Here is a 16,764-nt window from a genome sequence, read left to right on the forward strand (position 1 = left end):
GACATGTTTAGGTGAGTTTATATTAAATAATAATTCCAATTTTTTCAAATTTGGGTCTTATTTTCATAGTTTTGGCTGTTATTTTTTAAGCAATGATAACATAGTATTTACCAAGTAATTAAATCTGTAAACTAATTATTCAGTAACTATTTTTTTCTGGTGTCACACAATCTTTTCATTGTCATGGAAATGTTAATCATTTAAATTTTTCTGAGCACTTTAAGGACTCCTCATCAGTGTTGGCTTACAAAGTTCATTCTTGACCTTAGAAACAGCAGCTATTATAGCACCATGTGGTGAGATTGTTTTGTCATTTGTTTCTTAATGTAACAATCCTGAATTATCCTTCAATCTAAATGATCTCTGATAGATTGAACCCAAGACACTTGAATATTTATAGTTTTTGAATGTTTTGAGTGAGTATATTAACTTCCTGAGCTGATCATCTTACAAGTGCCCTACTAAAAGTTTATCCAACAGCTGCACAACAGCTAACAGCCAGAAGCTGTGGTTTAGAAATATTAAAACAGAGGGAGGGGAGAATACAAGCGGCCTCCCCCACAGTCACACACAGCTTCGCCAGAGGGGTTAATGTGGTCAGAAGTAAGACAGCAATGCTCTCATGCTGAGTCATGCTCTCTATTCTGGGATTGTGTTCACCCCTCGGATTGGACAGTCCGCTCCTAACTAGCAGAGCGAGGCTATTTGTTGTTCTTGTAGGTACTGATGGTGTGTCAGGGTGTTCCTTGGGTTTTCTTTTCACCCTTTTAAGGTGGCAAATTGCAGACTACTCCTCAAAACAATGTGATCATGACCACATGTCATAGTAATCGCTTCAAATCCTAATAAGCTCCTGAGCAGTATCATCTTCTGTATGTCACCAAATATGTTATAAATGAGGCTTTAAAGTTGCTGTCTCTGCTCATTTATCATAGTCTACCAGAGCTTAGTCATGCACTGGCCCATCACTGTAAATGGTGGGTTATATAATACTGATCCTACACACACACACACACACACACACAAATTGGTCACACCCACCTCATTACACTAAGAGCTTTTCCAATGGAGCTGCACCTGTCCTGGTGACCTTTGACCTGGGCAACCCCCTACTGCCCTCTGAAAGACCCAGTGCTCTAGTTACATACAGTCTTAAACACACACTCGTATGCATGCACACATACATACACGTGACAGCTGGCCTGATGGAGGCAGCTTCTCTGTTAGTCATTAGACGGATGGAGGCTAAAAGGAGAGGTGGAGGGGCTACTTTATCTACACATCAGCTACTGAACTGGAGGCCACGTAGGTCAAGCACAAATTAAGACTAATGTTCACCAGTCTAGCTGAGGAATTCACTAAATTAGCAGTGAGAAAGTCTCACATGCCTACTGATTTGTAGGCAGCATTTTGTCCGCGTCTGCTTATTTAAATTGGACTGTAAAGCAAAGATGTGGTGTACTATCTGTGGTATTATTGACACTGCTTGCCAGCACCTCATCTAATTTCACACCATTTAACTCACTGGCACATATGTGCTTGTGACTAAGGACATGGAAAGAACTTGATGAAATTTTAATTTCATCTTTTCAGTATCGGAGCCCCCATATCAGACGATCTATCGAAAGGCTCTCTAAAGTCAGTGAACCTGTGGTGATCTGCACTGCATACACCTTGAGTCGCATATCACTCTCATAAACAACATGCTGAGTGACAGGTATCACAGCTTTTCGTCTCTACTACATATAACAAGCACAAACCAGTCCAGGTCCAAAGTGTGTGGGTGTGTGTGCGCATGTTTAAGAACATGGCTTATTTCCAGCTCAGTGCAGCTAAATATGTGTGTCGTTCTATAGATAGCAAAACTGTGAACGACAGCAGGGGTAGTTGAACAAAGTGATATCCAGTCTGATAGGCATTCCCTGAGACAGTGAGCTACATTTATTTAAAGCCAGTTTATGTTACTTGAAGTCTATTTTCTTTGCTTTTTTTTCTGCTTGAGAGAACAGCAATCCATTTGATAGATTTTTCTAACCTGACGAAATAAACTACTGCACTTTAAAGCACTTTTAAGGCCAGGGAATGCCTGAGACAAGCTAGTTGGTATGAAATACTGTCCGACCACGTCTGAAGGCAAATCTGTTTATAGTTGTTATGAACAGCTACAACAGCAACAAAGGCGTAGTGAAAAGTTGCCATCATAAGAAGGAATGAAATGCTATAGTATTTAAAATATGGGGATCACAATGCAGACTTTCAGTGGCTTTCATTTTGTTGCACTTGGTTTACACACAAAAAGTTAAGGAAATAACTGTGAAGAATGAAAAAAGAGAGCTTGAGAGAGAAGTTAAAAGCCTGCCTGACCTCTGCACACTTGGCTAGCCATCATGTAAGGTGGGCGTGATTGCTGGATTGTCAGTTTTGGAAAGTTACCAAAAGTGTCAAATGCAGCATTGATTCTGATGTACGTGGGGAGAGTTTCGGATGTTATTCAACAATCCAACAAGCACTTTGGTTGAAGCATACTGACACCTTTTAGACCATTATAAAAGGGCCAGCACATGGAAGGAACTATCAGGGTGGAGTTTGCAATACTGGATATGACTAGAGAGGAATTTATGTAGAATGTCATGAAGCCAACTTTCTGGTTCCCTCGCTAGTCCAAACAAAAACCAAGGGAGAGGGAGAGAGAATAAGAGTTTGACGCCCTCAAAGTCCCAATATTTTTTTCTTATGCCAACAAAGTATGATGTTGTGCACCTGAGTTATTATGCTGTCTGAACAATCTTGTTCCCACAAGATAAAAATACCATCTTATGGTATTTTAGCAGCTCAGCAAATAGGAGAATTCTGTACACATTCTTAAAGAGAGACTCCAGCAATTTAATATTGCACTTCCATAAATTTAAGAGACATACAACAGACTGCTATACAATAGGAATTGTTCAAATTGAAGCAGGTAGACTTTGGAAGGCTCCCTCAAAGCCGCAGAAGACATTATACAACTGTTTTCACAGAAAACACAGTAGTACTCTGCGATAAGTAAACTGTTTTCATTATTTAAAATCGTTGAAGTGCCCTTTAAATTGAAAAGAACAACACAGTGATTGTATGATCTTGTCTCATGGAAGCCCTTATTGGTCTAAAATTGCCTAATCATCACGCTGTAGAATAGTAAACATACCAGACTCTTGAACTGTTAATAGTTTTACAGATTACATAGTCCACACTGCATTCTTACAGACTGCCCTCATCTCAGTTTATGTGAGTGAGCAAGAAAGTGAGTGAAAAGAAAAAAAAAGAAGGAAAGAAGATAAAGGGGGTTCCAACAATTGCCTGTCAGAAAAAAACAGTCTGCTTCATAAGTGGGTAATATTAATGACTCAATGAGACACATGTGAGAGAAAAGAGGCTTGTAATGCCAGCAGGTCTCACACTTGGCTGAGTTTCACATGGCTCCTATCACTTCCAGCCCTGCAGTCTGCAACCACTGTAGCCAAGTGGCTCTACATGGCTCACCAGCCATTTTGGAGGCTTCCTTCCTTTCCACATAGCCCCCCTCTCCAATTTCCCCAAGGAGAGGGAGAGAGAGAGAGAGAGAGTGAGATGGGGGCGGGAATAGGAGCCGAGAATGGGAGAGGATAATGATGCTATCTCATTTTTCCGTGTCCTGCTCCAAGTTTCCATCCCCTCATCAAATGTTTTTGTACTTTTTTTTGCAAATGTCTTTGTTAAGTCTCTTAAATAAACATACAGTACGCGCTTTCCTCACTTATGAGGAAGCCACACACCCCGGTGTTATGCAGAAAATTTAGCCTATGCTCTTGACTGATAAGAGGAAGGTGGTTATTTTTTGGAAGCAGCTTATCAGACCACTCTTTAGCCAAGTTACCAGTTACCCAAGAGATTTTATTAAACCAAGATCAGTGATTTCAATAGAGTTAGTAGAATGAGCCATTAGCAATTTGTTTTTATTATATTATATGTTGGTCTGCATACTTGTGTATTAAGACTCTGTTCATTAGGAGTCTGCAGAGACATTCTGTTGATGCAATACTGGTGTCAGCTAGTTCATGCCTTTTATATTTAAAAATGCAATACTTAGATTGAGATGTGCATTCTGCAACATTCAGTGCCTCTCACTTGCAGTAAATTAGCTTGATTTGATAAGTATATGCTGTAGTGTGCTCAGAAAGTGTGGAAAATATGAAATAAAAGAAATCAATTATGAGTGGAATATCGCATTGAATGTCGAATTGTATAAGTCTAAAGAAGTAAAGGTCAGCACTTGCTGAAACATTAGCCAATGTTTGAACACAAGATACTGAACTTCAAGCCCTCATTGATGGAGCAACTGTACACCCGCACACACTCACCGTATTCCCATTCAACACCTGTTGTAGTGCCCCACCCTTTTTGCTTAAGGCCAACATTTGAAAAATGTCACTTGCATAACAACCTTGTGTGCTTGCTATGGTCAGAGGACCTTATCTTGACCCTGGAGTTGGTTCCATGCAGTCAGCAGACAGACGTGAAAAGGATCTATCATGAGTCTGAAACGTAAATAAACTTTTTTTGTAATTAATTTGAGATCATATCCTCTTATTTTCCCATATACCTACAGTGTGTGTGTGTTTGTGGATATGTGCGCACATGATTTTGAAGAGGGGTAGAAAGTGCAATGTGCTGACAGTATGCGCATACTATATCTGCCTAGAGCCACGAGCAGCTGTCTCTCAGAAGGCTAAATATACTATGTGGCTGCTATGCCACACATCTCCAGTGCGAGCTCACACTGCTCATATTACACTGTATTTTTTAAATAAGATAACATAGGTTCATATGTCAGAGGCCCCTCAGCAGTATGGAAGGTGAAGAGGTTAATTCACACTGTGGGGGAGAAAGGGTAATTTTCTTTATGGATTATGTCATGTATTTTTTATTGACTGTTGTAAAGGAGCTGGGGGAGGCCAGTATTGTGGTTGCAGTAGAGACGTGGACATTGCTTTTGCTGAAAAATGTCTAAATCAACTTGATGTAAGTTCTTGAAGTAGATAAAAATAGTGAAAAAATGTCAGTGATGTATAAGCACGCTAATTGTTTGACATTTTGGGATATATGCTTATTTGTTTTCTTGCAGAGAGTTAGATAGGATGTGAAGAGTGATACCACTCCCATGACTGTACAGTAAATATGAGGCTACCACAGCTAAGTTTAGCTTAGCACAGAGATTGTAAACAGACACAGCTAGCCTGACTGTGTCCAACGTTAACAAAATCTGTCTTCCATGAAGCTCACTAGTTAACACAATAGCTAATATCTCGTTTGGTTAATCTGTACAAAGTGTAAAAACAACTCACTGTGTTTCTATGGACTGTTTCTTGTCTGGACTGCTTTGGAGAAAGCCATGCTTGCTGTTTCCACCTGTTTCCAATTGTGCTAAGATAAGCTAACCAGTGCTTTATATTTACCAACATGAGTGGTGTCAGTCTTCTCATCTAGTGTTAAATCTCAGCAAGAAAGCAAATAAGCATATTTTCTCAAATGTCAAATTCTTTAGACCTGCAATAACTGTTTTTTAGCCCCTTGGGGTCAGTTGAACAATCTATAAATCTGTTGTTGATGTCAATCTGTTGAAACAACACCAACATATTATTACCTTTTTAAGTTGATTTGGCAAATTTGTTTACACATCCATCAGATAGGGAGCAACATTAGCATTCATTTGGAGTTGTGTTTTTGGCCACATGACAAATGTGAGTCCACTATTCCCTCTCCTTTCAGCTTTTAGTCTCGATTAAATTCTGAGGGAAATATCTGGCTCTTGGGCTGCTAAATGCTACACTACGGTGTGTTCACCAGCTAGTTACTAACTTTGTATGCCTGCCCTTTGGTGCTGGGGAGGCACCATAGAGTGGGTTTATCAGAGCGATTGAACAGCATTCCTGCTGTGGCCAAAAACAACGCTGTGAGAGTGAACCAAAAAAGTAAAGTTGTGGGTCGGATAATGAAAATAATGAGCTGTAAAAAACACTATCTGTGGCCTCATCACTATGAGTGACCTTTTTGACATACAAGTATTCATGTGACTATGTATTTTTATATAAATATCCCATATTAATGTCACATTGTTGATTACTGTATAGCCGCTTTAAATAGCAAATGAATGTGTGATCGAGGTTGTCTTGAACGAGTTTATTACACCTTAAATACAGTAAGTCTGCCTCATTCGTTTTGCAAATAAACATGGAAAATAAACTCTGTACTGTGCACGGTGTGAAAGAGATTCATTGGTGTTTTATGTTCGGGGTATGTTGGATATGGTCTCAGCTAGACACCATGCGCACCCATGTGCACAAACACATATAACCTGAACTGAACTGAATGTCAAAGAGTCCATATAAGGAACTGATGTCCTTAAAATCCTCACGGCTAAGTTAAGGGGCATTAAGTTGATTTATAACAGTTTAGACATGCTGGTAATTACTGTTTGGATACGTTCATGGACACACACAGGCATTCACCTAAGGGTCATAGAAAACTTGTATACTGATGCTGAGTCTTTTGAAATCCAAAAAGGCTGATAAATACATTTTTACTTGAGTAAATAGATCTCAGATATGTTTTCTGATCTTACTGAAGTGATGTAAACCTTTTTATAGAGGAATTTGTGTCTTTCTTGCTCTTTTGTGTCTCTTTCTCTTTCCCTTTCTGTCCTATTTCTCTTCAGAAGAATACATTAACCAGCATCTCACCCCTGAGGATGTGACACTCATGCTGACAACTATGAATAGCTCTTGCCTTAATGCACAGCTCATGTAGAGTAGAGCAATGTATTCACTTGGCTAAACATTATTATTCCACGCTTCCCCTGAATCTATACAGCATTTTAGCATATTGTGATAGTAAGCAGTAATGCTTAGGTCACATAATTCTGTCGGCTGTGCTCTAAGTAAGAGTGAATGAAATTGGAGGAACAAATTTGATTAGACTATAAGCAGGCCAATCGGAGGCTTTCCATTGGCTGAGGAATTATTGGTTAATTGATTGTTATTTGTGTGTTCTCAGGATAAAGGAATGGGTGGATCAGATGCAAAAAGACTTGATCTCATTAACAGACACAGCCAGTGGCATGGAAAACCTAGTACAGGTAAGCATCACTTTCTGTCACACATATACACTGTAACTGTTGCTCCAAAGCATCCCTATACGTACATTTTAGACCTTTTATTTTAAAGTATAGTTGTTAACCATTACATCTTAAAGCTGGACTGCAATTTGATTTTATCTTCAGTTTTTGGACATATTTGTGGAAACATTGTCCAAGCTTCAGGACTGGGGCTGATGGCAGTAGTTGACTGACATCTAAGGGCCAATATTGCGATAGGAGACACGCTGTGGTGTGCTATTGACTGGAGCACATCATTGTTCTGCTGAAATGCGTTTTTTTCCCCTTTTTAACAAGCCCAGTTAGTATTGGTTAGGTATACCCTTATGCACCTTTACAACAGGACCCATTGTGCTGTTAAGTTTTCTAGTGGAAACTAGCAAGCAACGCCAACAAGCCTCCACTCAGAATACCGTTAGCGTTGATTCCCACCACATCTCCCTCTAGAATTTTGGTTCATTTAATTTGACCACATGAAGAGTCAGTTCTTTGTACTTCCCACAGCTAGCATTAGCATTAGTGGGGGCAGTAGTGGTGATGGCAAATGACCAGACTGTCAAAAGTCACAGCAATGGGTAGTCCTGAAATCTGAGCACTCTGTACGTTAGCCCAGGTTTCAAATCAAGACAGGGAGTGACTAGCTTGTGGAGTCCAGGCACGGTCATGGAGAAATGTAAAGATTGCTCAAATCACAAATGAGATTAAGCCTTCAAGATGATTAACTGCCTTTATGGCCGTTGTATTTTAAATGACAACATGCATGAATCATTGCAGACAAACAGATAAAATTTAGATTTATTTGTTTTGTTCATCATTTGGATTAAATAAGTGTACATGTCAAAACAAACAAGAATTGTATATGCTTTTTTCTCAGGAAAAAAATATTTTAAATTTAAATAATGGTAACTTTAAATAAAACCCATTATGCAGATTCAGTATTGACAAGAATGATCATGTCTTCTTTCTGTCACTTATCTTCACTCTCATTAACCCTCTTTGCACCACCTCAGCTGTCACAACACATCACCAGTCTTTATAGCCTCAGATTAGACATAACATTGCAATGTACATGCTCAGATAAATGTCACAACTATACTATGATGACTATAGTCCTTGCACACTCACACAACCCCACATCTGATAAAGGACACATTGATAGACATAATGCATCCGGCACTTGTGCTCCCTATTCCTTCCCAGAGTAAAATTAGTCCGCTTTAATGCACTAACTGAGATCATTACAAAACATGTTTTTGGTTCGATATGGTGCCACATGTTGTCAGCAGAAATTATTTTTAGAATGAGATGTATCTCTTAGCATGGTTACTGTAAGTGAAGTCTTTTAAACTATTGCCGTGCCAGGACCTGATGCTTTTTGGGACGCCCTTGTTTTAACAGTGTACTTTACACAGCATGCAGAATTTAAAAGGGAGTGTTATGCAGTTTGCAAGTTAATAATACATGAAGAGAAATTATCCAGATTGCTTGTTTACTTCATCCTGTAAATTACTACTGGGACAACTTCAGTTAATGGTGGACAGTTTGTAGACTTTTATGGACACAATTGTACTTGTACTTTGGGGACGGCATTAGTTTTAAATTAGACACCCCAAATATGTAGTATAACATGAGTACTGTCAGTTCAAACATACAGATTAGATATAACAATACCAAGAAAATCATCCCAGAGACATTGACCCTTCACCTTTCCCCACATCCTAATACCTCTCCTTGGAGCTTCGCATGTTTGTAATGTGACTGGTAATTTACTGATTACAATGTTCTAGGTCACAGGAATAACATAATCCAAATCTAAAATCCAGTAGTATTACCCTTTTAATATGGCTCTTGTACTAAAGCAATGCCTGGAGGATGAAGACAAACACATGCACGCGCCTCAGTTCTGTAGTTTGAATGTCGGACAATGAAATACCTCTAGGCTGCTAAATAATTGGCTGTTTGGCATTTGTGTTTCTTATTTCTTTTGCTGGAACATATTCCATAGCACAGTTAATGGTCTTGTTACATAACCTGACATTGCAATTTAATCCGTGGACGTATAGCTTCCTTTTTTAATTCATTGTGTTTTGGTGAGTGAGGTCCGATAAAGAGGTCCAAAGTCCAAGACGACCACTGATGCGGAGTAACATTCTCAACCTCAGATACAGTAAGTCTGTCTGTGGATAGAAAATATCTCAAAACTGAGAAAACTTGATGAAGATTCAGTCAAGAATTGACCACATCGGCTTTCAGTTCTGCCACCATCAGAGATGGCAGCATAGACCGTGGTCTACTCTGACGGAAATTTGAAATATCCTGCTAATTGGTGAATAAACTCCTTGTAGTATTAAAAGCAGTCAAATAGCAGGATAACAATGGAATCGGGAGAAAAAACTAAGACAAATATGACAGAATTAAACGAGAATGATGAAGAGCCACCAGGTACAGATGCTAATTCTAATGGGAAAAACAGCGAAAGGCAGAAATGCAGTGAAAAAGCAACGCTGAATATGGAGAGGATATTACAGGAGATTCAAGACTTCCAAAAAGAGAACAACTGCCAGCTGGATGATATCGAAGATGAACTCAACAAACCACACTAAAAGCTAACAAATCACCAGGAAGTGAATGAATGGTTTCATAACTGAATGTTACAAGGCATTTAGAAAGCAACTCATGCCTATGTTACTAACCAAATACAACTGGGCGTTAAAAAAAAGCAGATACCCCCCCCACTTGGAAACAGGCTATTATATCTCTTATACCTAAAGAGGGAAAAGATAAGATTGAATGTGGGTCATATAGACCAATATAGGTCGATCCATAAGGATGATTATCGTATATACACATCTGTAATGGCTCAGAGGATGGCAAAATTCCTCCCTGGTTTAATTCACAATGACCAGACAGGATTTATACACATGCATCAAACAAAAGATAATATAGGATGCACTCTACATATTATGGACCACATACAGCAAGATAAGGAAAAGGCGATAATACCAAGTTTAGACACGGAAAAAGCTTTTGATTCTGTCAGTTGGCAATATCTTTACAAAGTCCTAAACAAATTTGGTTTTAATGAGTTGGCGATAAACAGTATTAATGCTATCTATGACAATCCTACAGCAAGAATCTAAATGAATAATCACTTATCCAAACCCCTTATATTAGAAAGAGGAGTAAAACGAGGCTGCACCTAGTCTCCACTTCTCTTTGCACTATTGCTAGAACCATTAGCCCAACATATTAGACAGAATGACAAAATTAAGGGTATTGAAATTAATAGAGTAGAACACAAAATAGCATGTTACGTGGACGACATTCTATTATATCTATATAAAAAAATCTGAAATATCTCTACTAGAAGTGATGAATTTCTAAAAAAAATCTTGGTCCACTATCAGGTTACAAATTGAGTATAGATAAAACTGAAACTCTTATATACAACTGAAGCCATCTGAATGCATATCCATTGAAACTGAAAACAGAATCTCTCAAATACTTGGTTGTAATTATGCCTAAAGACCTATCAAGAGTATTTGAAAAATTATGACGCTCTGTACTGTAAAATCAAAGAAGACCTTGCAAAGTGGAATCTTATACCCTTTTTAAGTTTAAGTTCAAGAATTGAAACAATTAAAATCAATGTTCTACCAAGATTATTATATATTTTCCAAACCCTCCAAATTAAAATTACTCAAGACAAATTTACAGAATGGCACAAAATGATATTGACGTTTATATGGCAGGGAAAAAGACCTCAAGTACAATATAAAAAAATTATAGCTGCCAAAAGAAAGAGGAGGCTGGGGTTTGCCATCCCTGAAAAATTAATACATCTCAGCACAGATCAGATCATTACTGTGGTGGTGCAACCCATCTTATGAAGCACAATGGAAAGACATTGAATGTAGAATGATAACTGTTGTTCATATAGGCTGTACTATCGGATAAAAACCTAGATAATTAGATGGACTGGAAAATTGCCAAATAAGCTAGATAAAAGATTTAAATCTTTTATTTAAAAAAAAAAGGTACAACATCCTTATGTGGCATTATAAAGAAAGATAAAAATTATGTTTTCAAATTTTAAGAGAGACTTTTTTGTTAGACAAAGCAAGATTTTTATAGATGTCTCCAAATAAGAAATTACTACAACCAAAAAATAAAAAAATACCAGAGAAGCCATTAAACCCTTTATCCAACTTTTCATAAATTCATACAAATCAGACACTTAAAGAGGGAGAGTCTCCACAATCTGAACGCTTACTCAACAAATATATAAAGGACAGATGGGAGAAGGAAAGGGACATGACAATAACAGATGATGAATGGCAAGATATAAGCATATTTCAATCGAAATGCACAAAATCTCATGCATGGAAGGAATTTTGCTGGAAAAATGTACTTCGACTTTTTTTTATCACTCCCCTTATTAAGACACACTATGATAATGGTATCCTCAATATTGGAGAAATTGTGGGTGTGAAGCCACCATATTTTTAGGGAATGCCAAAACATACAGAATTACTGCACAGAAGTACATAAGGCATACAGACCATCTTAAAGCCTATTTGTGTGCCTAAACCCCCTCCTACCTGCTACCTCAACCTTCCCCTCCCTTTTAGGATTTATCTTCTGAAACATCAACAATTCGTAGAGGCACAGAAGGGTTAAAACTAAGGTTGTCCGTTGTACCTCAGGGTTGAAATATCAGTAAAATATTTCAAAATTGAACAAAAAAAGAAAACCACTTTACAGACTGAGAGCAATCATCAGACAGAGGGATCTGTCCAGTGTCAGTGTCTTGCTACTTCACTTCTTACCCCAGCTCTTCTCTTTTGATTGTCTCAGATATATAAAAATCATCGAAGTCACTTCAGCGTGGAGTCCAACAATCCAAGGGAACTGGTGTCAACGGCTGCAGGAAACATAGAGAAACTGCTGGCAAACCGCTCCCAAGCCCTAAAGGTGAGTGTGATCCCCTTATATGACATTACTTTATCCCACTGCTACTTGTGGGAGCAGAGAATGACATTTGGTTATTACCTCTTTTCTCATAGTGATGAATACTTTTTTGTTATCAATCTGACTATTAAAAGCTATTGATTTTTAGTTTGAGATAGGAAAATAAAATGCAAATTCTCCTGGGTTCATGAGATCAGGTCCAGCGTCTCTCCCAGCATAATGCCCAGAGCCCAAGGAAACACACAGAAACAATCTGCTTCTCCTCATTTCATGTCAGAACAGACGCTGTAACACAACTACTGCCTTAGGCCATGCACTGATCCAATACAAGTAGACATCCTCCAGCTAGATGACTTAATTCAAAGTTACCAGTCTGGGTTGCTACATGCCACAAAATCATAAAATTCCATTGCGTGTGTATGTGTTGTATTACTTCTGGAAAAAAAAAAACACAAAAAAACCCCACAAATGTCACAGATGACTCTGTTTAGTTTCAGGAATCCTTAGTCTCTCCTGTGACTACTGAGCCCTACTCTGCTCTCATCCCTAATCCATACTGGCTGCTTTCATGGGTCATTTGTTTGAACCAAACAGAAGGAAAATGCTATGAAGGCTACGCTGGCCAAATGCTTTCATTTTGTAGAAAACTTTACTATTAAACTTTACTACTTGACACTGTTCACCACATGTAGTTGAATTCCTCCTGGCTGATAGGCCGACTAGACAATTCAAAGACTTTGGAAGACCTTGTCTCAGGTTTGGCTCCCTTGTTTTTGTAAGCCACACTGAGCACCTTTGATCAGATCAGTTTATACTGTGCAATTTCTTTGAGAAAATATGGAACACCTGCAACACTTTTTAGCCTAGCTAGCGGCGTGGCTCTAAGGATGGCAGTGTCGGTCAGTCACCAACTCTGGTCCAGACTGAAATATCTCTATTGGATGGATTGCCATGACATTTTGTGTGGACATTAATGGTCCCCAGAGGATGAATCCTAATGATTTTGGTGATCCCCTGATCTTCTGTTCTCTAGTGCCACCATGAGGTTCACATTAGTGGTTTTGAGTCAAATGTCTCAACAACTATTGGATGCATTGCCATGAAATTTAAATCATGCATTCATGTTCCCACAGGATGAATTGTAATCTTTTCATATAGCGCCATCATCAAATCAAAATTTCAATTTGTCCAACACTGTTTTTTCTCTAAATACATTTCCATCAATCTCAGCTGTACTTTGTATTTAGTGCTAATTGCCAAATGTTAGCATGCTAAGATGCCAAACTAAGATTTGAACATGATAAACATTATGCTCAACATCAGCATGTTGGCGTCGTCACTGTGCACATGTCAGCATGTGATCATTTAGTTCAAAGCACGACTGTGCCTAAGTATAGCCTCACAGATCCACTAGTGTAGCTGTGACTGTTTTTATGTACAGTAACTTGGAATTTCTTGGAGTGCAATTAGTGCACTAATCTAACAGAGTTGGAACCTGGCATGTTTTGCATGTAGTTACAAAGGACAACAAGCTAAATTGATCCAAATAACCTTTCACTGCTCCTTACTTTAAACACAGCAGTGTACCTGGCCAACTAAATTAGGATCTCCAGACGTTGCTGCTCTTGATCAATCCGACTCAGAGAGCCAGAAATATCCAATTAAAGCTTGACAGCATGTTGCCATAGTTACGTTCTCATTGATTACCCCATCAATCCAGCCGAGCATTTTGTTTTTCTTACATTCCAATAATTGCCAGGGGATAAGGGACAATTAGTTTTGGGTGTTGTTGTGTCACACCTGGGGAGAGAAACACGACTGCTCAGTGAGTTGATGGCAGCAGAATAGAGATGTCAAACTCCAGGCTCTGTTCTTACATTTTATCAACACCATCTGCTGTGTATTTCACCAGCGCAAGTGAACGTCAGTTGTTTAGCCATATGCTGATGTTCTTTGTTCATCTCAGAAATTACCTTTACTTGTCACCGCCCACAGTGGCATGATGGCTCCCATAAATAGTGTCGGTATAATGAAGTGGAATTGAGCCAGCTTTATGGCAATCAATTTATGTAAGGGACCATAAATAGTCACGAGTCCACTTAGCTGAATCATGAATTGAAATGGAGGTAAAGGGAGAAGACGACTGTAGCATCTGTAATGTTCTTGACCTGACCTACACTAATGTAATATTTCTCTGCACTGGTTTCAATATATGCTGCTATGAATCCTTCTCTTTGACTTACCACCTTCAGTATCCTCCCACTTTTGTTTCCCATCTTTACCTCTTATTCTCTTTCTTTTCATACCTCCCTCTTCTCTCCTTGTTCCATTTAGAAGGGCTGATTACACACAGCATGAAGTAATCATGTAAGAGAGCGATCATGTGTGAGGTTAAAGCTTTGTGTCTGAGAGAAAGAGGGAAATTGAATGGCCTGATGCGTATGAGAGAGAGATGATGTTGAGTGGAAAGGAGAGGGAGAGTGGTAGTAAGTCCATGAGTGCACTGAGACACACCTCCCATGAGGCAGCATACAAAAGACTAGAAGCCTGTTGCAGACCTCCCATCCATTATGATCTTGGCCTCTTAGTCCTCAATTCAACATGCAGCACTCTTCTCTTTTTCACATAGCAGAGCATGAACCTTCAAAGCCATTCAACTGATTCACTGTCTTGTTAGAGGAGCTAACACACACGAGAATAAATGAGAAAACATGCATGTGTACTGCACAAAACTGAAGTTTCCACCCCCAGATACTTTTACACTGTATTCTAGTTATTTTGTGTTTAAGTACCGTTAATAGCATTTTTGGCTGACCCATTTTCCCTGAACCTGCTCCTCTCTACTGTAGTCATGTAATTATACATTGATTCTGGTTGGTACAATAATTATAAAGGCTTTGATGATTTTTAATGACTTTAATGATGTGCATAGTGTGATCTGTGTCATGAAATGCAGCTGAATACTACAGAAATAAACAGTGAACCCAAAATACATGTAAGTAGCAGAAGCATGGTGTTATATCAGGCATTCAAGAAAGTCACCAGTTGTGGTGTAATGTTACATATTATTAATGAACTGTTCAGTAGAGCATGTCCAGAGTGGCACATGCCAACCAAAAAACTGCAGTATGACATGTGCAAACCTATAAATTTTACTTTTACCCAATAAGCTTCAGCAATTTGTTGGTTCATATTGGTTTATCTAGATAAACCATGCTGGAAAACCTATATTGATTATTCTTAGCCAGTGTTGGAGACTCAAATGAGTCCCAAGAAAAATCTTAGGGTTCACCAAATGATTTCAGTGATACAAGAGAGAAAAAATCTGCTACAGAAAATTATATTGCTTTATACTTTTATGAAATTTGCTGCTTTCTTTTTGTGAAATACTGGATACTTGAAACCGTTTGAGAAGGAATCCTTCGTTGAACTGCTCACTACTCTAGTCCTATCCGTGTCAGGCCATAACTTGTGATCAGGGGTCACTTCATTTTAAGGAAGCCAAAGAGATTGGGAACCACTGGCCAAGGCCACATATCTAACATCACTGGTATGAAGAGCCCAAATATAAAGCCAGAGCTGCGAGACTTAAAGCTAAACTTCGGTATTTTTCAACCTGGGCCTTATTTTCACATCTTTTTGTGTCTAACTGACTAATGGGGACAACAATTTTTGAAATTGGTCCATTATTGAGTGAGAGCACTTCAGCTGGCAGCCGTGAAACAGGCTGCAATGTAATCCTTTTGGGCAATGTCAATGTACATCCACTAAAAGTGCTCGTTTTTGCCACTGACGGGCTCAGGTTGTTATTTTAAGTGTCTGACAACATTATGGAAAGGGCCATACAGAGAAATAAAATGTTTTTCTTTACTTTTTGCTTGATCCAGTCTGTTTATTGTGTCTCACCAAGTTTTGCTCAAAGAGAAGTCTTGTTCTGAAATGTTGTGAGAGTTGCGTTGTTGTCAAGATTAGCTAAATATTCAGCCATGACAGAGTTGGAGAGAGGCGTGCCGGGAGGAGTTTGTTGTGTTGGAGTACTGAAAGTGTAGCTTAGTGTTATTTTAAAGATTTTCAAAGTCATGGCTGAAGATTTAGCTAATTTTGAAAACAACGGGACTCTCGCAAGATTTCAGAACGAGACTTCTCTTTGAGTGAGACTTGGTTAGACACAATAACAAACAGACCGGAGCAAGCATCTTCCAGTGTCATTGCTTTGGTGTAATGGATTGACCTGCATTTCCCAGAATGCCTTTCAGTAACATCCAGGGAACAGGCATAAGCTTATTAACCTTGGTTTATGGTTTCCATCATAAACTGTTGCAGCTGCTGTTGGTGACAAATGTTTATCTCTTTCTCTTGTTGGATCTTCATTATGATGTCACATTGCTTTCATTTGTACTAGAATCAGAAACAGACGCCACCACAAGAAAACAAGTTGGATGAATACTGTAAGACATCACGCCAGAGCACTTTAAACCAACCTCACGGAAATCGTCTGTATTTCCACCCTCTGCAGCTGTATAGTTCAGGCTGTGTTGTGCTTGAAATAAACAGAATAGACACCGCCTCTCTGACTGGTGGCATTTCTCTTTACACCAGGGCAAGTTGTCTCCTCTGGCTATGCT

The 16,764-nt window shown here is 38.8% G+C and overlaps 1 protein-coding gene across 3 annotated transcripts in view; it reads left to right on the forward strand.

The window, feature by feature from the left end:
* The window catches only part of cacna2d1a (calcium channel, voltage-dependent, alpha 2/delta subunit 1a), a 104,464-nt gene that overhangs the window by 10,734 nt on the left and 76,966 nt on the right, over positions 1-16,764 (forward strand). For 2 of the 3 annotated variants that reach the window (XR_010925826.1, XM_067582363.1), the window contains exons 2-3: positions 7,069-7,150; positions 12,026-12,142. Coding sequence is in view for 2 of the 3 variants with exons in the window: in XM_067582363.1 (XP_067438464.1) it covers positions 7,069-7,150; positions 12,026-12,142 (199 nt within the window). In the remaining variant the exon portion in view is untranslated. Of the gene's footprint in view, positions 1-5,018; positions 5,038-7,068; positions 7,151-12,025; positions 12,143-16,764 lie in introns of those variants that run through there. The other variant, XM_067582364.1, reaches the window with a different exon arrangement.

Source organism: Thunnus thynnus, chromosome 23, assembly GCF_963924715.1.
Source record: "Thunnus thynnus chromosome 23, fThuThy2.1, whole genome shotgun sequence".
In the NCBI taxonomy this organism is placed as follows: Eukaryota; Metazoa; Chordata; class Actinopteri; order Scombriformes; family Scombridae; genus Thunnus; species Thunnus thynnus.